The sequence below is a fragment of the Pempheris klunzingeri genome, chromosome 14 (genome assembly GCF_042242105.1).
Source record: "Pempheris klunzingeri isolate RE-2024b chromosome 14, fPemKlu1.hap1, whole genome shotgun sequence".
NCBI classification, from domain to species: domain Eukaryota; kingdom Metazoa; phylum Chordata; class Actinopteri; order Acropomatiformes; family Pempheridae; genus Pempheris; species Pempheris klunzingeri.
This window is the reverse complement of record NC_092025.1, coordinates 22,834,553-22,856,179: the sequence shown is the minus strand read 5'-3', so window position 1 is coordinate 22,856,179 and position 21,627 is coordinate 22,834,553. Positions and strand designations below refer to the sequence as shown.

The following is a 21,627-nucleotide window of genomic DNA, read 5'->3' as shown; positions in this document are numbered from 1 at the left end:
AATAGAACCGAAGTTATTCTCGTGCTGCATTTTTTTTTTTTTTCCCTTTTCCCCCCCGAGACTGCTGCATCATAAGTCAGAAAATATCAATAGGAACATGTCACTCCACGCAGGTGTAGCTGGTCATGGCTGCTGCAGGTGATTTCTGTCACTTCCATCTCATCGCTTCAGATGGATTACCTTTGTCTCCTCTGCTGAGTCACAGTCGCCACATCTCTGGCGAGCTAATGAGAATGCCGTGATTGGCTTGATTAGTCCTGATTAGCTCGGAGCGCGCGCACACTGATGGCAAATTTCCTGGCGGCTACAGATGAAGCGTAACTTTTAATTTGAGTTGTGGATTCAGGCCAACAAAAGCTGCGTTTGAAAAGGAGAAATGACTTTCAAGTGGTCTATCTGCAAGATTCCCATTATTCTATTAATTCAATTCCAATTAGCTTTGTTATCCAGCTGACACACTGCCGCTGTGCCGCATCACTTATTGCTAATGTCAGCAGTGCTTGTCCTTCGTCACACTCAGTTGATTTGTCACGCTATTCTTGCAAATTATGGGCATTGCGAAAGGCTGTGATTGTATCTGTACGTGCAATAGTGGTGTATAGCTTCAAAGTCAAGAGCCAATTTAGAGTTTCCTGCTTTGATATTGTGGTGGCAATTACTAAGTAGGTAACTATCATCAAAAACAAACACATCCAGATGCCATTGAAACTCTTATTTGTGTAGTTTTGGTTCAGTATTTTTAGCTCGTGACCTCTTTTTACTGCGATTGCGTGTCTGTAAATGAGCATCTCAACAAAAAGAATGATTAATTTCAGCCATTTTTAGAGGCCTGAAGAGCTGAAACTTAACATTTCTTAAGAAGAAAAGTGCAACAATAGGAGAAAAGTGTTCAAAATAACCAGAATGTGCAGAAGCAGAATCTCAGTTTTCTCATTTCCTACCAGTCACCTTATTTTATATTTTTGGCGTATTGTATCAGACTTGCTTTTACTTTAAACTGTGGAAACTTTTCCTCATCTGACTAAATCACATTAAATAAATAATTTAATTCATACAGCACTTTTCAAAAAAGGGTAACAGTTTACTTTAACTGGTCCAATTTGTAAGCAGCATGTAAACCACAGGCTTAAAGGCTTACAGCACATTATAATGTACCTGTAGGCAGGAAAGGGTCTTATATAGGAGAGGGTGTATATTGATGATCAATAACCACTCATATCTGCTTTCAACTATTACATATTGTGCTCTGAATAATATATTACATGTTTGTATACTCTTATAAATGCCAAACAAGGGGGTTTGAAATAAAGTTTTACCAAAAAAAGTTACTTTACATGGTTGAACCTGGATGAAAACATTTCAGAACTGCAATAATCCAAATAAAACCAAAAATAATACTTAAAATACTGAACAATATCTATAAGATTAATGGTCATATGGATTTTACAACTCATTGAGTGTTGGAAAATTAAGGAGGAGGTCCATGATAGCTGACTGGACCAATTAAAACGCGTCTGAAGCAAAACAACAGACGCACATATGATAAAAACAGAAAAGCCTTTCTTCGAGGCTGGCGGGCATCATATGGAGCTTAAGGGGAGACGTTATCTGCAGATGTGATCTCTACAGAAGATGGGCTCTGCACAACATCCAAAGCTGAAGGGCCAGGGGTTATCTCTGAGGGTACACCACCACACTAGGAGCCTTCTCAGCAGCCAGGGCAGCTTCTTGTAAGAAGGATTTAAGTGTAAGTATATACATTTGGAAACTGAGGACTCTGACCTTTAGCCTTTATTGAAATTGAAACAGAAATACTGTTTAATTCACAAATTATTTCTGTCTGTGTTTTGATTTTTTTACATCAACACTTCCTGTATTTCATATTAAAAGCTTCTCCAGTAGCTTAAATGGCAAAAGACTCCTATTTTCAGCTATTAATGTGAACAATGTGCAGGAGCAGTTGAGTTTTGCCGTCAGTAACTTTGCAGCAATCCTAAAAAAAATGGAGGAGAAAAAAAGGAAGCAGCTGAGAAGAAGTTTGTAAAAGAAATCCATATTTCTGTTAAAAAGAGGAGCGGTGTTTCACGACTGTTGCTGTGCTGATGGGATTATTGCTGTGGATATGTACAATATAGTGAAAGCACCATGTGAGCCAGGAGAAGGAGGGAGGCTGAGGACAGAAAGTGGAGGAGGGAGCAGCAGAGAGGGATCTGGAGTGACAGTTTGTCTGCTATGAATAAGTCAGATAGTGTGGTCTCGCCCCAGGTATCACCCTGGGAGCAGAGGAGCACCTCTTCATTTATTTAGGCTCTGCTCAAGGTCAGAACACTCTCCTCCTTCCCTCCCTCCCTCCCTCCCTCTCTCTTTCTCCATGACTTTCACTTTATCACATCCTCCACTTCACGATGCCGTCTTGTCTTCTCTCTCTCTCTCTCTCTCTCTCTCTCTGTCCCACAAACACTCCCCAAATCCTGTGGAAAACACACACTCTGCAGCAAATCATCTCTGACAGCAGCTTTTTATGAAACATCAAAGGAAATAAGAGCGAAGTGGGGCATTAAAGTTTGTTACTTCACGTCACAGTATGACAGATTGTTTGCAGACTGGTTACTGATACTAAAGTGAACCGTATTGTATTTAATCCTGAGAGGAGATTTACGTTGCCTCAGTGTTTCTTTTTATCTTTGGATTTCCACTGACCCTCCTCAACATTAATATCCCCTTTAAATACCTTTTTTTTCTTCGCATTGAGAGAAGAAACATTATTTCACAGTAACACAGACACATTATAGATACACAGTATATTCTCTGAAGCTGCCTCCATTTTTATGGCGGCTCAGTTGCATCAAACAGACAGACATGTGCATCATTTTTACACATTTCCCCAGAATTCATCAGTCATGTTTGACATATTTGGATCTATTTGAAACATCACCACACATGAGGAACATTTGGCTGAACTCACTTCATCTTTAGCTGCGATTTCAGCTGAAAGTGCTTCTTATGTACGATGATAATAATATTCTTTATATGCAAAGATTGATGACAGAAATTGTTGCAGATGAGCGGAGAAATGCCACCATGCCAGGCTTTTTAAATGTCTCCCAACCTATTTAATAAATACAAATTGATTTAACGTAAGTGAGTTATCCAGTAGGGGGGAAATGCTGACTAATTGCTGTATAATTGCTGAAATTCTTCTTTTTCTACATTTGGTATTCTTTATACCCCGAGGCGTCTGGACTGCTGTGAAGAATCCCATTCCCCCAACACTGGAGCCAATTTCTGTTTTGTTTCCACTTTATTTCTTCTAATACTTCTCCTGTCTGGTTTTCTTGTTTCCTCCACTCGTGGGAAAACTCAGCTCATACATCATTACAGTCAAGTTCTCCCCAATGTTTTTCATAACGTCTAACTGCAGTGAAACAATTCTCTCTCTTTCTTTTTTTTTTTTTTTTTGCAGGACTCCATTAAAAAAGACACTTGTAATGACCACACTTGAACAAACACACGTATTACTAGAAATGCAAATGATTCAGCAGGTCCTCAGAGCTGAAGTTACAACACTGACACAAACTTCAGTGCATAAAGCTTTGTTTGTAATCACGTGAGGCACTGCGGCACAGGCCTCCGTGCAAGATTTGAGTGCGCAAAGTGGCGTTTTATACTCGGCGCGCTGTTCTCCGCAGTTATTCTCGGAGACGCCAGGGGCCAAACAAACAAAACCCTCTGTGAGGAATCAAGAAATCAGCAAATGTTTACCAGGAGAACATCGTAAACCAAACATGGCTACGAGCGCTACCCTTCAGCGACTCAGTGCTGAGGATGCATTGATCCTTCTATGGTTATTAAAAACACAAAAGCGAGGCAAGAGGGGATGGTCAGACATCACAGTGGGGTTTATTACAGCTGTTGTGTGAAATCTCTAAAAGTCTGCGTCCTGTTTTACATCCAGTACAGATGAAGTTTGAAGAGATCCTGGCTGCACCTTTGAGGATCCTTGTGTTGGTGTTGCTGCAAGCTACACATTACTGATTGTGACTGAGGCGTGGCAGATTATATGGAAAGTGCTGAGAAAGGACTGTGTGTGTGTATCAGAGGGTCTTGGATGGTGGATTTGGGTGATACTGGATCACCAACCAAAGAAGAGGGGACTGTTTTACCTCAGACCCTCGGGAGGCCGATGGCTTCAGGTCCAACAGGTGGCAATTAGTTGCGTTACTGTTTAAGCTTGAGGCCACTTCTTGAAAACTTTATTGTTTCAGTTCAATTACAAGGGGGCCCAACACAGTTCATTTTTGCCTGTGGGACGCCTGGAGGCTTAAGAGTCGTATCACATTTGTACAGACCTGTCTTGAGAAATAGTTCTGAATGACAGGAAAGGTGAAAATCCAGCAATGGAGGAGACATGATATCATTTAGATATGGGGACAACGGTGCTGGTAGACATTCGTAGTTTTGCACTCAGTTCACACGAAAAGTGACGGAAATAGTTGTGTCGAGAATTTAAAAAGAGAGCTAGCTCACCTCCACACCACTGAAGTGGGTGTAAATGTCCAGTTGTCAGTTCCGGGAAGTTATTTGACCATCCGCACATCATGCATGAAGAAGCGTCCTGGCAGCTTAATCCAGACCTGGTTTTAGGTGTGAATATGGTGGAAATTAGAACAGGATTTTATGAAATCTAACAAAAGAAAACTACCACTTGTACTCTGTTAAGTAAATATCATCTTTGAGGGACAGAAAACCTGACCTGACACGTTTAGATCAAGAAAAACAATACAAAGGTTTCCTGGAGATGCAGGCTGAAGCTACAGCGTACTGCTAATGACCCCTCCAGGAGTCTACCCTTTCTTAACATGCTATATGGATGTGATCTGTATGTGATATAGACTCCGTTAGCATTGTGCATAGCCATCATTAATTCAAGGTGAAAGGAGAAAAAAAGAAAACGGTGGAAACACTGACGTGGCCTGAGATTTACCCAAACTCCCAGAGCTAAGCTCACCCCTCCTCCCCCAATCCCCCCTGTTTACTGCGGGCCCATCAAGACACAGCAGTGTGTCACTGTGGATCAAAGTCAGTGGTATCAGCCAGCAAACACGCAGCACAGAGGGTTGGAGGGACGGCAAAGAGACACTCCTCCTCTGGTGCCATTATTACACTCCCACAATCCTCTGCTGCTCACACAGAGAAGGGAAAGATGGAGACGGCCTGATAGAAAGAATGAAGGGATTGGCAGGTGGGAAAAGGAAATGAAGCAGCCGAGAGAAGAGAGAGGATAGAACTCCTCCGCGCATCTTATCGTGCACACCCTCCACCCCTTTAGTCATTATTTTACAGTTAAATTCTCTGTGCTCAAAAGCCACAAAGAAATACTCAACCGTCTCAAGAGGGAAAATGGAGTGTGGGGAGAAAAAGAGAGGGAAGTCATTTGTATTCAAATCCAGAGCTAATACGTCAAGTAAGTCTATTTCATGGGCAAAGCTTCCTGTGTGCGTGGAGGAGACATGCTCTACTGCAGCACTCCTCTATTGGAAGCCGCCTTAGGCACTTTCATCGGTACAGACCGAGAAGACAGAGGTTTCCTGACAGACTTTTATTGGCAGAACCCTCTCATTGGTTGAAATAAAGTGCTTCTTCAAAGGGTTCTTTAGCAACGCTGGTAATCAAGGTTCTTTCAGTAGGTGGAGCGCTGGGCGGTGGTAACTGTGGCACCATCCCTTCTCTCAGCATGCAGTGAAGGGTACATGGAGATAACAGGACAGTGAGAGCAAAGTCTATAGTGTATGTTGGGGACAGAGGAATAGAGGAAATATCAGCCAAAAAACACTGACTGTTGCAGATGCCTCTCTCCTGCCCTTCTCATATCCTCATCTCTCTCTGTCCATCTGACAAGGAGGCCTGAGGGTTTTGTATCCTCTGCTGTTTGATTTGCACCGAGGGGAGATCTTGTTTGTTCTCCTCAATGCAGCATTTATGGTTTAAGATTCTCCTCACGACCTTCTGCTGCTCCTGAGCAGCAGGCTATCTGTCTCCCCTGAGCGAACAAACAAGAAAAGAACAGTGCCGCCGCGATGCCGGCCGGGGGACCTGCAGCTCTTTTCATCCCACCAATAAACAAAAAGAGAAGAGGGGTGGTTGGGGAAGAAGGGACAGAGGTAGCCAACCTTTTCTTTATCAGAGCTGGTCAACACAAGCATGAGGGGTTTTTTTATGAGGCAATCTGCACTAATGAGGGGTAAATACAGCTCTGGCAGGTTTGAGTGTTGTCGGAGCTCCACCTTGTGGTGGTACATCAGCATTTTTGGCCCATGCTTTACACAGTCATATATCATTCCTTCTAATTGTTCACTCTCTCACTGTGTTTTCCAACACTGACTGACTATTTTCTGTGTCTTTCTATCTTACCCCATTGATCCCACTTCCCCTTTTCCTCCTCTCCCTTTTTCTTTTTTACCTCCTCCACCTCTCCAATAATCTGCACTTCCCTCCTTTTGTTCCCTCCCTTCCTCTTATTTTTGATCTTGCCCGTCCTCAACAATCCCCTCTGCCTCCTAATCCCTCCAAATTGTCCCTGCACTATTCTTCCTCTCTCTCCCGCCTCCCTCCTCTCGCTCTCCCAAGATCGTTATCGGGTCGAATCGTGGGAGGAGTGTGGTGGTTCTTCACTCTCATCATCATCTCGTCCTACACGGCCAACCTGGCTGCCTTCCTCACTGTGGAGAGGATGGTTTCCCCCATCGAGAGCGCCGAGGATCTGGCCAAGCAGACAGACATCGCCTACGGCACTCTGGACTCTGGCTCGACCAAAGAGTTCTTCAGGGTGAGTTGGGGTCACCGGGGTTAACGGTCCTGCCCCGCCCGACAGGTGGGGGGATCCCATGCACGTCTTCTGCACACCAGAGAAAAGGCTGCTCGTGCACTCGTCTGAAACATTTGCAGCAGCGTAAGGGAGCTTAGCGGGTCTCCATGGCAACCCCGTATCCCAGAAATGACAGTTAAACGTTTGGTTAAACACGTTTTGGAGGGATACGTAATCAGGTGAAGGAAGTTACATGTTTGTCCTGCACCCAGGTTGTAAGAGGGAGGTCGGGGTGGATGCAAACACATGAGATAGGCTAAAACTTTATTGATCACAGAGGGAAATACACACTTAGAGACACACTTAGAGGTAAAGAGAAACATTAAAACACAATATCTTAGACCACATGAGACATCTTTACCAGCTGGGTTCAAATGGGATCTTAAAGATATTGGTTTGTCTTCCAGTTTAAGGCCCATGCAGGACTCTGTACTCTGCAGGCTTGAGGGGAAGCTGTAAGTTCTTCATGTTCTTCATGAAGAGCAGCAACTAAAGACAGCTTGAACTCATGTTCCATATAGAACAGTGGAACCAAGAGCGGGCAACAATGAGGCATAGAAACGGTGCACTTATATCTCATATTTTTGCAAAAATGCAAAGTGTTGGACATGTTGAATTCACAGGTGGACAGTGGGAAGGTGGATCCTGCTGCAGGAGTGGTTGAAGGCATTTCTATGAATAATTTTTCTCCACCATAAAAACTCCTCGACATGATAATCCGCTGTAACCAAGATAAATTCGAACTGACCAGCCTGAGCGCTTTGTGAATCAGCCAGCTACAACTTTTAACAGCCTCCCTTCAAGCCTACAAGAGGGGGGGGGAGTGTTTCTTATTTAAAGGATGCGGGGTGAAGTGTCACTTTGGGTCCGTTCACCCAAATATAACCGAAAATTATCTGCATGGCTACACCACTCCGGGGTATGTGAGAAAAATTTGTTTATATAATTGAGCCTTTAAGGGCTGGAATACACAACATGTATTGTTTTTCATGTGGTTCATACAAAGGATAATAGTTTGTTTTATCTTGCTGCTGTTGTATGTGGATGTTTTCTCCATCTCTCCCACCTCTCACACCACATCTACCTTTCAACCTCTAAACCCCCCTCGAAACCCCACAGCGCTCAAAAATCGCTGTCTACGAGAAGATGTGGGGGTACATGAAGTCGGCCGAGCCCACGGTCTTCACCAAAACCACGGCGGAGGGCGTGGCCCGCGTCCGCAAGTCCAAAGGGAAATACGCCTTCCTCCTGGAGTCCACCATGAATGAATACACAGAGCAGCGCAAGCCATGCGACACAATGAAAGTGGGAGGCAACTTGGACTCCAAAGGCTACGGAGTAGCTACACCCAAGGGTTCACAGTTAAGGTGGGTGGAATAGTGTAACAATATGTTCTACGTGTTGTTATGGTATTCCACCTTCCCTGGTGTGCCGCCTTTTCTATCTGTTATCTGTTTGTGTGGGTGGGTGGGGCTTTTTCTGTGCTTGTTCCAGGGCAGAAGTAGTGGCTTTTTTTTTTCCACATTCGTCTTTGTTGCATGCACGTGGGGGTCACTGTGACGGTGCAGGGGTGGTTCTGTCAGTGTTTTTTTCTTTACAGCTCTCCACAGCAGGTAAATCTCTGCGCTTGTGCTCGCTGTTTGGGGCAAAGATGTTGCTATTGCATGCTGAAGGCTCCGGCAAACTTGACTCATCTGAAAATGTCTCATTTAGAAAATGCTGTTTGCGATAATCTGCAATTTTATACACAGATGTAATTAGTAGTTTGGCTAATGCTACTTCAGCTTTCCCTCACGGTTGACTGGTTCTTTCTTTTCAAGTAAGTGGCTGAAATAGTGTTTGGGAGCCATGTGAGCGCTCAGCCCTGGGTAACTCTGCCAGACTCTGTCACTGCCTCCCGCACATAGTGGAATTTACAGACCTGCCAGGGAATACAGTGTCATTACTGTGGGGAGTTGCACTTTCAATCCGCACACTCATTGATCAAAGCCCGCCGGCAAGGTCCCACTGAAGGGAATGGATAAATATACTGCAGGCAAAACTTCACAGGTGTGTGTATGTGTGTACGTGACTGCAGACCAGTGGAGAACAGCTCCATGATTGCTTTCACTTCATCTATCAATGCACTTTTCTTTCTTTTTTTTTATTTCTAAAGGCTCTGATTACCTCTGCTGCATAAATAGATAATATTGGAGCATTGCTTTTATTGATCACATGTAATTAGAGAGTGCATTGAAAACAAAAGCCGAACATTAAGGTTCGTTATTCTTTGTGGATGAGTACCGGCAAAGTAATTTGTTCCAAAGCAGCCAACTCCTCACAGCCAGTAAATCAAACCGTGTTAGTTGTTTGCTGTAAATTCCTGCAGCCGTGGAGCCCTGAAGGAGAGCAGAGCAGCCGCTGGTTTGTTTTGCAGCCGGGCCGGTGCCGGTTTTCAGCCGCTGCTTTGACCAGGAAGAGTCCCTGACAGATCACGGTAGTCCCCTCCAGGGACAGGCCAGGCCTCCATCTTGTTGTTCTGGGGATTATCGTCTTCTGTCAGTCACTTATCCGGATACCAGCGAGGAAACACACCAGCAACATCGTTGGTCAAGGCTGTTGTTTCACATGGCTCCGCAAACAACATCATCAGCTTAAACCTGAAATATCAGCTGTGCTGCTTTGTGCTTCTGATCCATTTCCATTTCTGACTGTTTTTTTATTTATTTTCATAATGATGCAAATAATTAAAAGGATCAAAACGCACGCTGAGGCAAATCTCTCTCTTTCCACACTATCGTCAGACATCGCTGCAGCAGCCTTCAAAAGCACCCATGAAATTAAAATGCACACTTATTTGAAACAGCTTTTCATACACATTTTATGCAAGTCAATCATGATTTTCCAGAACAGCTTAATGCTCAGAAATCCTGTGAGCTCTGAATTGGCTGACATACATACAATATACACATGTGTAAAGCAGCTCCAAATTATTTAAAGGTGTCTGTTTCTCAAAGCGCTGGCTGACGTCGATATTTTGGGACTGACTATACAGATTGCCAACAATTTGTGCCAATATATGAGACAATTTCTACGCCGAAAAAAAAAATGTATTACTCAATTAAGACATTGAATTTAAAACTTGAGTATCATACTGCGATTTGTAATGACAACAGAAGCATGTTCAATCCGATCAAACTGACTTTCATGGCTTGTGATCCTTTAAATTATACGTGACTCTTGTCACAGATTGCATTCAGTGTATTTATGAGATTCCAAAGACTGATGCTCCCTCCTCTGGCTTATCATTTGTAGAGTTTCTCACGGCCTAAAGAGGTAAAACGATGCCAAAACCAAAGCAATTAACGATTAAAAGAGCTATTTCGACCAGGCGATGTTGTTAAAAGGAAAAGGAACCAGTGTGTGCCAGTGTCTCATCTATATCTGGAGATACTTCAGTTGATAGTTTAAAACTCTGACTTTCTGCTGGCTCACAAAAATCTTTAGGAGTCATCCTCTGGGGACCACGAATGTTCCTGCAGTATTTGTTGAGATATTTCAGTCTTAACTTCAGTATTTCACGTTTTATATATGTGCATGACGGTTATACACATATAAAATAATCAGTTTTATCATAATTTTCCTCATTTTAGACTAACAGACATCACATTTACATGGATATCATATAATAATATATTAGTTTACTTTAGAGACACACACATTAAAGGGAGAGATTTGTGTTCACCGTGTGTTCGGGTCTTGGGATGGGATGTAACCGTTTAGAGCATTAATGCACTTTTCCACCCTTGTCCCTCTCTTACTGCTACTCCTCCCTCCCTCCCTCCCTCCCTTCCCCCCTTCCTTCCCTCCCAAATTGGACAGCATACTCACCCCTCTCACCAAATATGTTTTATCGTTTTCAAGAAGTGCAGTTAACCTGGCAGTGTTAAAACTCAATGAGCAAGGCCTGTTGGACAAATTGAAAAACAAGTGGTGGTACGACAAAGGAGAGTGTGGCAGCGGAGGCGGTGGCGAGAAGGTTAGCCGCTATGTCGCTATGCCCATGTGACCTTGATGCGGGTAAAAGAGAAATGTGTTTTGTTGGTAACAGGAGCATCTGCCGGGTCGAGCCCCACGGTCACACAGCTGACAAGGACGCTGTTTTAATCTCCAGAGGAGGACGAGTACTGTCGAAGCACAAATATTTGCTGTACTGCTCATGTAGCGATAGATTGAGGAGGTAAAATTTGGATGAAAGCACCTTAGAATACGACAGCAGCCCCAGATTGGGCGTCTCAGCGTGCCACCAAGCATAAAGTAAAAAAACCTCATGAGCCAATAGTTTTGGGTTGACAGTACTAGCCTCTGTGCTTGTTCCAACAAAGGTCCCGGCAGAATGCGCCCGTTCCAGAAAAAGCGATGCAGCCGGGGCCCCATGCATATATGTCTGTTAGCTCTGCCCCTTCCCCTCAATAGCTCCCAATAAACCCGACCCCACAAACAGCTACCTTGACCAGTGGGCAAAGAGACATGTAGCGTAAGTGGGGCCCCTTCCCGGCTTCGTCACTTTGTGAAGAGTACTGAGCTGCTCTTGTTGGGCTTCTTTTGACTGAATAACATAAAATAACATGTCCTATGATGTTATTTATGTTATTTTCCCCACCCCACCCTTTCCCGTCCCCCGTGATTTGAAGAACGCCTGTAAACCTTGCCGTATTGAAACTGAGTGAAGCAGGAGTCTTAGACAAACTGAAAAACAAATGGTGGTACGATAAAGGGGAGTGTGGACCCAAGGACTCGGGAAGTAAGGTCAGTCTCCACCAGCCCGGGAGCCTCCCCTCCTCTCTTTGTCTCTATGCACACTTTTCTAGCGCTGGCAGTACTGTTCTGTTACTACAGCAGGCTGGCTGATATGACGCACACACATCGAGTGACAGACAGTGCAGGTAGAGACTTAAGGCGTAGCCTGAGGGATGCAGCGTGACAGAAACAAGGCACGGCGCAGCGCTAACAGTTTTACAGCAGCTAAACTATGTACCGCTTCTGCAGATGAAGGCTCACACTCACATTGGTTGTCACCTAAAATGGTCCCTGGGCACGTGCAGACGTTACTGTACGTCACACTAGATGTGAGCGCCGCTGTAGTAGACACACACTGCTGCCACATTTTAAACAAATGCACCTTCCACATCAGTCACGTCGCCTCAGTCAGATCCTTAAGTGCAGGATACACACACACACACACACACACACGCTATCACCTGCAAATGAGACTAAGCATGACAGACAGTCTTTTTGTGTCCAGGTAATAAGCTGAATGCCCCTTAAGGACGAGGGGGGGGGGGGGATAAATGGCAGGAGAGAGCAAGAGTCAGAGCTCAGCTGAACACATTTGAATAAGAGGGGGTTAAAAGGTGAAGAACTCAGAGACATAATGGAGGAAAATTAAAGGGCTAGTTCATCAGAATCATAAAGAAACGACAACATTTTCTCATTTACCTGTAGTTGTATGTAGACATGCATATTGAGAGCATCTCTTCTCAGGAGCAATGTTGTAGCTTTAGTTTCCATAAGTAGTTTCAGAGTTTAAACTATTTAAATTGGAATTATATGAGGTCCTTATCCTTAGTCAGTGTATTACCTACTCTAGATTGCAGCAAGCAGGAGTCCTGGGACAGATGCATCAGTTTCAGTGTGTGCTGTATTCAGAATATTTATCACAAACGTTATCGTACAGCCTTTTGTCACTTTACCTAACAGAATGCAGGAGGTCACTGAGCTACCTCTGACTTTGGTGTTTTAAATGCTTAGTTCAGATCCAAACAGACCTATTAGTCATTTGTTCGCAGCAGCTGTAGCACAGTGGACGTCTGTGTTCTGCGAGGTAAAATTACTGTTTCTGTCAGTGGAGTCTGGTGACTTTGAAGAGAGCGAAGAGAAAGAAGGAACGGCCTCAGTCCCCCAGCGGGAAGGCCCGTCTGATGGCAATGTTAAAGCAGTGAAAATATTTGAAATACACTTTAAACTGAGGCTTAGCGTCTGTTTCTCCAGACTGGAGGTGTGCCGACTGCCATCTACTGTAGGTAACACAGTCACTATGGGTAAGCACCTCATTAAACCCCACTTCAAAAGCTCCCAAACTATCCACTTCTGTGTGAGTTTGGGCTGTCTGACAAGTTGACAATGAGAGAAACTTCAATCCAGAACAGTTGCAGATTAAAACAGTCCACTGTGTTCTGTGGATTGTGTCCAGTAGGTCGGACCTTGTTTCTGGAAAGAAAAGAAGCAGATGATTTTGTAGATTGTATGCAGGTCTCAAAGGTGCATATAAATAAAACCCAGACTATCTGCATGTCTTGCAGGACTGCAGGTAAAGTGAGAAAATATATTTTTTTTTTTTGCAATTTGGTTGAAGTGACCCTCGAACGCAGAAACATTCCTGATTTCTCTGTAATGCTTAATAATAAATATTATTATTCTATGTAAATATGTTAGTCAGGGTGATAGCAGGCTACGCATGGCTACATAGAGCTGTGCAACAGTAAACTGAGACAATAGAGATAAATGGTTACTGTGTGTGTGTACAGTTTGTGTGTGTGTGTGTGTGTGTGTGCATGGTGTGAAGTTGTTTTATTTGTGCATAAATGTGTGTTAAAAAGTGTTTGTTTACCGCCTCTGCTAAAACCAGCGCTGACTTTTGTGTTTTTGTTCCCCTCCCGCCGGCTACAGGACAAGTCGTCCCAGGCCCTCAGTCTGAGCAACGTGGCGGGGGTCTTCTACATCCTCGTCGGGGGCCTGGGCCTGGCCATGCTGGTGGCCCTCATTGAATTCTGCTACAAGTCGCGCAACGAGGCCAAGAGAATGAAGGTGGAGGCCCAGTCCCAATCCCAATCCCAGTCCCAACACCAACACCCCCATTCCCACCATTCCCACCACCACCACTGCTACCCGTGCCAGACAGGCAGCCCCCGCCATAGCTCCGAGCCTAGCCAAAGCCAAAACCAGAGCCCGAGGCCCAGCCCCAGCATCCAGAACTTAGCCGAGTTTAGCGAGGTTTTCAATGGGTATGGCAGCGATGGGGAAGCTGATAAGATGTAGTTGGGGTATTCGTAGAAGGCCGCCCATGCCTTTGCTCCCCCCTCACTAGCTCCCAGCACAGAGACTGTAAGTGAACCCTATCGTATCCCTGTGCTAGCTTTGCCATGCTGATGAGTGACTGTCGTGACCAGTGGCAAAAATGCTTCCCACCTCTCTGTCTTATCTGCTCACTATGTGGTCATGTGACGTCCTGGTCTGCGTTTTTCGAGCTTTTTCTCAATGTGACAGAAAGCGATGAGTCATCCTTAGACATGACGTCGCCTCTACTGCTTTGCAGCTTGTGTGGCTGCAGACGTTGGCCCTCATTTATCAAGCGAGCGTACTGTGTGACCCATTTTCCTGCCAAAATCAAAAAGGTATTAGTCATTCTGAACTCAGTGGGAAGATAACATTCATCTCTGGTATTCAAAGGCATTCAATAATGTTGAAAACGCATGATAGATGCTGTGATTCATCACCCTTATCAAAATCTGCTGATTTATTAAAAGATTTAGTGATTTTGAGGGGAAAAAAAATCTGGGAATGAAAATGCAAGTTTACGCAAATTAAGTAAGAGTAGTTTTCATTGGCAGAACAGTTTTTAAATCCCTAAGAAGTCAACACGCTGCTCCTAAATGTGCTTTTGTTTTCGCAGCATAATAACAGCAGGTAGGAGAGGCGTGTTAAATGAGGACCAATGTCTTAATTGTACACACACGTGAGGACATTTCATCAAACTGCAGCACATTCGTCCGTCTAATGTCCAGTCTTGAACCTCTGAAGCTCCACTGCCTTGTTTTCTCACAGCAAACCACCTAAACACACACACACACACACACACACACACACACTTAGACCTGAACAGTACATGCTCCGGCTCAGGGATATTACTGTTTCAAGTCTGTCAGTAACAATAGCCCATCAATGTGCAGCCACAGAGCAAATTTAATGAGAAAGCAGCCCCGAGCACACAGGAAGCCCTGTATTACAAAGCCATGTTTAAGCACTATAGGTTGTAAAGTAAACATAAGTGAAGTATCCCTGGAGCTCAGCTGATTTTATTGATGCGAGCTGTTTTCTCCAGATATTTCCCCCAGGTCCTTGACCATTAGACTTCCAGATATCTTTCCACACTTGGTGTATCTCTGTCCAACGTGGTTATGTGTCCCCCATCAGCACTTCAGCGCAAACTCTTCATTAGCTTGACTGTTGCTTAGTCAGCTTCCCTGTCCCACTGCCTGCAACTATCACTCACTGTGTAATAACTCTGTCGCTAATGGATTTACATGTAGTATGGGGCTGGCTTGATTCTGTCCTGAATGGCTATGAAAGGTGTTTTCTGACTACTGTATACATATTTAACCGTACAGCTGTACTGTATTGTTCCACCTGTTGTTTCCACAGATGACCACGAAGCAGATTGGAGTTTTAGTTCCACTCAAGTGTCTCTGAGATAGATGTAACGCCAGTGGCTGATGAATCTGTATATTCAAGTGTGGTCCGTCTGTTCTGCAGCAAAGTTCTTAGTTTTATATCACAGCAGTTTGCGGGCTGCAGTAGTAAAATACCACTCCGATAATGTTAAAACAGATTTTTGCAGCAGCTGTGTGTGAAATTAGAGCATTGAAGTGCTCAGCCAGACGTACCAGGAGTCCAACTGACTGATGATTGTTGCCGTTTGACTCCTTCCTCAAACTTCATGTCAAACAGCAACCAGTCTGGCAGAAATCTGGCTCAATCCTAAAATAAGTAGAAGGCGACCAATCTGGAGCTAAAGTCAGACTTAATCAACAAACCTGAATGGCTCTGACACTTTGCAATGGTCAAAATATACTTATTACTGAAAATACAGCCGGATTTCTTTCTTTTTCCAGTCGTTAGCTAAAGCGCTGGGTTCCAGCAGCCCCGTAGTGTGGAGCCTCCACATCACAACAAGAACAGCAGGGTTTATTACAGCTTGGTTTCTCTGGCCATAGGTTGTGTTGGTGGCGATAGCTTTATAATCAGCAGTGTGATTGCTGAACATCGCTTAAAAAGAGACAGGCCGAGAAAAACAAGCAGACAGAAGCAGAGAAGGAGCCGACAGTGGATCCAGATGATCTATTTGGAGGCTGTGTATACACCAGATGATTGGGGTTTCCTTCATTCCTTTTTAAAATGATAACTGTCCCTTTAAAAGAAAAGATTAGGCCCCCCTCCTTCCTAAAGAGGAAGCTTTCTAAGGGGTCCTGATTGAGGAATAACTTTATGAACACATCCTAAAACTCCAATCTGCAACCGAACAGTTCTTCTCATTTCCACCCGATCCGTAAACAAACCTCTGTCTTTATTTTCCTCCTCAGCTAACCTTTACAGAAGCCATGAGGAACAAGGCCCGTCTGTCCATCACGGGCAGCGTCGGGGAGAACGGACGGGTGCTGACGCCCGACTGTCCCAAGGCCGTCCACACCGGGCCCCCTCTCCGCCAGAGCTCCGGCCTCGCCCTGGTCTCCTCTGAGCTCCCGTGAAAACCAAAAACCTCTCAAGTGCCTTATTCCAATAACGAGAAAAAACAATAATCACACCGCCCACGAAACGACCAGAAACCACCCACAAAGAAACAGGACTCACACACCCCCAACAGGTCACCTCCGGTGGGCGAGACGGGACCGGCAGAGGCGCGAACAACACACCCCACTGTCAGAGGTCACGACTTGTTGCGGCTCAATGATTTCTCTCAGAAATCTGTGGAAACCAGAGGCAGAACAATCTTGATTTCTTTTCTCTTTCTTTTTTTTAACTGTGTGGCCACTCTGAAGCGTACGTTTGACCCAGAGGATCATGGGAATCTACTGGAGCCATTCAACCTTTACCACTCCGGCGACAGAAGAGGAGCAGCGGGGAGGAGGAGGAGGAGGAGGAGGAGGAGGATGAAAAATATCATGATATATGATAAAGACGAAGACCAGAAAACTGTAAACTTTGAAACTCGAAACTGTGCATTTTTTTGGGGGGGGGTATTGCTGTGAATTGGCAAAAACTGAACCACAATCAAGATTGTTTTCACGCTGAACAGCGTTTGCTACACAGACATGAGCAGCGTTCAAGAGAGAGAGAGAGAGAGAGCAGTCTCATTAGATATCAACAGGTGACGCCGGGGGAGCTGCAGCCCGGCGCCACGACGACACGACGAAAAATATTTGTACTCATAATAACAAAAATGAAATCTATTGATATTGAATATATGAGCAAACATAGGAAACTGTGAAAATAAGTAAATATGTATATTCCGTGAAAAACAAAATGAAGAATTTAGCTGTACATAGGGACGACCGTGTAACATGCTTGCTTTTTAAACAGATGTACATAGCAGATACTGTAGTGGACAGACAGACAGTTCTTTTTTTTGTAAATCATCTTTAAAGATTTTATTCATCGCAATAATGAAAAAGATGATGCCACTGATGGAGGAAGCGTTCGGACGGCGGTGGTAAAATATGTGTTGAATACTTAACTGTATTATATAGGAACATTCAAACTCTAAATGTGAAGGGGTATCGACTGCCCGAATACTCTGATACCTGTTGCATACAAATTCATTAATATATTCAACGATGAATGTTAAGTAGCTCCACACCCAATCCTTAAACCACAACCCTCACTGTGCAGACGTAGACCCAGACAGTCGCTCACGAGTAGAGCTTTATAATCAAGTTTCTGCAGTCAGAATATAACTATTTTTTTCATTCTTTGATCTATTTTTTGTACTGAGAAATTAAAAAGAAACTGTCCGTCTCCTGGTTTTAAATGTCGACAGTCAAGTACTATCTGGGTAGATCTTTTAGACCATTATGTGTGTTTGGAAAAACGACGAAGCGGAGTTGAAGAAAAAAACGCCATTTCTCTCACTATATGTTATTTTAAGTGTCTATGATATTTCCAGTAAGACGTCGAAGCCGAGCTGATGAAGCCACTGTTTGTATGTTGACCAACGATTAGAGCCCCTCCTTATTAAAACACTGTGGATCCTCCGGGGGAGGCTGGACGCACTGTAGCAGAAATAATGTAATCGCTGACTGAAGTGTGTGTTCTCATCTCTTTTTGGAAAACAGAAGGACAATCTGCAATAGGACACATCTCCAGCAACGCCGGCCAACCACCATGTTGGTTCTCAATGTTTTCATTTATTCCCCCGTTCTCATCTGGCCTGTTTCCCCCACACACACACACACACTGATAGACATGCTGTGGCCAGACAGGGACGTTAGCAGCGGAGAAAACCAGCTGAAATATTTCAGGTCATGCCTTTTTGTCCTGCCATCCGTCCTTAGAGCTGAAGTGTAATATGGCGTCTTATTTTGGTTCAATTGTACATCTTTATTTTGATCTTTTTTAAGTAAAAACAAATTTCAAATTGCAATGTAGTGTCATTATTTGACGTATAGATAATTCATGTTTATGTGAGCGAAAGGTGTCGACCAGTGTCACATTTTAATTAAACTTTGCATTGATTTTTTTTCATGGTCTTTGGTGACCTCTTGACAAAGGCTGGATCATCTCAAATCTGCTGTGTTACATCGATTAAATCAACAACATTGGAAACATGCACCACTGAAGCACAACACCAACTGATATTAGAATAAAGTTCAATAACAGTTTGACATTTTTGTGAGATGCACACACAAGATGTTAATCAGAGAGGTTGTTTTTTTGTTTTTTTTTGCCAGACCAGCTGTTTCACCCTGCTCCCAGTGTTAACGCTAAGCTAATGTTGAACTATTCCTTTAAAGTAGATGTTACATTGCTATATCTCCAGGAGGATCCCTGTGTTGAAATGTAGCTTTAAAACCTGCTTTAATGTGCATATATGAAGCATATTTGTAGATTAATTTGTGTTAAATGAAATTACCACACATTACAGGTAGACGGATAGAATTAAACATTAAAATTCAGGTGCTGCAGCTCTTTTTTCTCCCCCCCCTTTATACCCTGGATTCCCCTTGTGGCTTAATCTGGCCTAAAATGTCCAGTTGTGCACAAGAAATATCAAAATTATAACATTTTTCAAGCATATTCATCCTAATTCAAGGGATAAAAGCCTCATAATTTATCTCAGTTTTAGCAGGACAACTTTCAGTCTTCTTCCATTACAGCAGCACTGTGTAAGTTGGCTGAACAGTGGCCTCTGTGGGCAAATGTGGTTTATTGAAATTTCCTTCATTTCCCAAGATCCTCTTGGGTCAGGTGCGTCAGGGACGTCATCGTTACGCGACCCGGCTGGGAGGAAGTGTATAGTAGGACCAGTCTGCCTCCAGCTCAGGTACGATGTGTTCACTTGTTGTTTTATCTTGATGATAAAGGAAATAAACAAACATTAAAATAGATCTCTTCGGCTTGCTACACGTTCCTGCCTCTTTCTGGGGGAAAACAAAAGACTTTAATGTAAAATAAAGTCACAAAAACGAACATCTGAATGAAATTACACTATAAATTTCTTGAAAACACAATTTAAAGGAAATATACGTCCATTCTGCTTGGCCCAGATACACGGAAAAGATTAATCTGATCCTCATTGTGAGTGAAATATCTCACCTGTCAGCCCTGCTCTGCTAACAGTATGCTAGCTAGCATTAGCACTGTGCTCTGATAGCGGAGCTAGCTAACGTTACGTTGTAGCCTATAAGTTAAAGTTAGCTTATGTTAGCCCGATTTTTTTTTAACTACAGGTGTTACTATTAAGTTAATGCAAGTAAAATAGCTTTGGCTTTACGCTCCTAAAATAAGATAAGCTAAGAAGAAACACAGGTGAGCCGTTGCGCACACTGGCTAATGAGCGACGCAGCGGCTAACACACGAACGTTAGCGTGTAGCGTTAGCATGTAGCTTGGAGCCATAAAACCCTTTTTATCAGAACATGAGGGGGAACAAATCATAGATCAGCGATTTGGGATTTAGTCCTGGTACAGCCAACTACACAGCCTCTCTTTGGCATGGCGTTTTTGGTTTAAATTGGCTTGTTAAAGTGTAGATGCTGGTGCTGTCAATGTCGGACAGGTGATTGTTTCCCCCCGGAAGTGGTTGTAGATGTGCTGCAGATCTGATCTGTTTATTTGTCTGTGATTTACCAAAACAAAATCAGTGAATTGTCTCAGAAATATCTCTACTAAAACTATTTCTTGTTCATGTGATTTCGCCCTTTTTTAATTTTTTATCATTAGCCACAACAAGCTGCAGCCATCAAACCCCTGAATGTGCACACCTGTCAGGTAAACAGTTTATTTTAATTCTTTAAAAAGTGTCTTGTGTTTTAGATCTTGTTGTTTGGACATGTTTGAGATTTAGAAGAACACATTAACGTGCTTTAACGTGTAAAAATTAATGTATTCTTCACATATTTCTGACACAAAATGACAAAATAAGTTAAAACTATGATTAACAAAATCCAGAGATGCATCATCGGCGACAGCCACTGTGTGATGTTTTATGTTGGAGCTTCACCACCACAGCTTTCATTTGTGGTTTAATCTGCTACATGGCTGCCTTTAGCTTCAACAAGGGGTTAAATGATCAAAATCAAACAAAAATAGCTCGTTTAAACAGCAGTAGAAACCTTTTTTAGGCCAGATAAACGGATAAAACTTTAACATATAACAACAGATTTTTGGTCATGCTTTATTGTGATCAATACTAAGGGGTTTTTGTACGTATAAAGCCTCATAAAATGAAAATGAGAATTTATTTTTTTTTTTTTAAAAGCCCCTAATCCCTCCCTGTTGGCCTTAAGGCTTTGTTGTTATTGTGGAATTTGTGAGGGTAACATTTGCTAATTTTTTAAAAAGGATTATAAATAATAATAAAATAATGAATATAATAATGAAAAAAAACTATTTCTACAACTATTAAAAAAAAAAAGATGATTTTTCAAAAAATATGATAAAAATAAATAATAAAAATAAAATGTTTCTGTGTCCTTTGAACATGTTCATGATATTAATGTTATAAAAAGTATTTTTCCTGGATGATGCCTCCTTTTCTGCAGTAAAGTTAGTTTTCAGTTGGATGGACTTTTCTATAAAAGTATTATAAAAAATGGAGGAGCGGTAAAATCAAAATAAACAGATGTGTCCAATTTGTTCAGCCAAGCAATAATTCAAGGTATTGATTTAGAGTTACTGCGTCACAATAAATGGAAAATATTGGGGGAAAAAATCATGAAATTTTATTTTGTGTAGTGTAATAATAATTTCTGCTACTGATTTAGGGCTACTGCAAAAATAGAAAAAAAAAGTTTTTTCAGATTTTTAGAAAATCTTGAAAAAAAACATCATAGTATTCACTGTGTGAAAAAAAATCCAGATTTCCCATAAACATGTTTATTAAAAAAAAAATATAAAAAGCACTAAAATCCAATATAAACATGTGTCCTGTTTGTGTAGTGTAATAATAATGTCTGCTACTGATTTAGGGCCACTGCAAAAATAGAAAAAAAGATGTTTTTTCAAAATATTTGTATAGAAAATCTTGAAAAAAACATCATAGAATTCACTGTGTGGAAAAAAAAAATCCAGATTTTCCATAAACATGTTTATAAAAAAAGTGGAAGAAGAAAAAAGAGAAAATGTGTTTAACCTTGGCAGGTGTTGCACTCGTTCCCCATGTGGTCTCAGATAACCATAATCAGAACAAAGCCCTGCTCGTGTGCAGCCTCCATGATTTAAGGTCGAACC

General features: G+C 42.7%; 1 protein-coding gene across 1 annotated transcript in view; it reads left to right on the top strand.

Annotated features, from left to right (window-relative positions):
- LOC139212605 (glutamate receptor 4) overlaps window positions 1–16,428 on the top strand; it is a 104,886-nt gene extending 88,458 nt beyond the window's left edge. Inside the window, exons 12-16 of the mRNA XM_070843076.1 lie at window positions 6,628–6,826; window positions 7,985–8,232; window positions 10,769–10,883; window positions 13,574–13,711; window positions 16,264–16,428. Coding sequence (XP_070699177.1) covers window positions 6,628–6,826; window positions 7,985–8,232; window positions 10,769–10,883; window positions 13,574–13,711; window positions 16,264–16,428 — 865 coding nt within the window. The remainder of the gene's footprint in view (window positions 1–6,627; window positions 6,827–7,984; window positions 8,233–10,768; window positions 10,884–13,573; window positions 13,712–16,263) is intronic.
- Window positions 16,429–21,627: the final 5,199 nt, after the last annotated feature.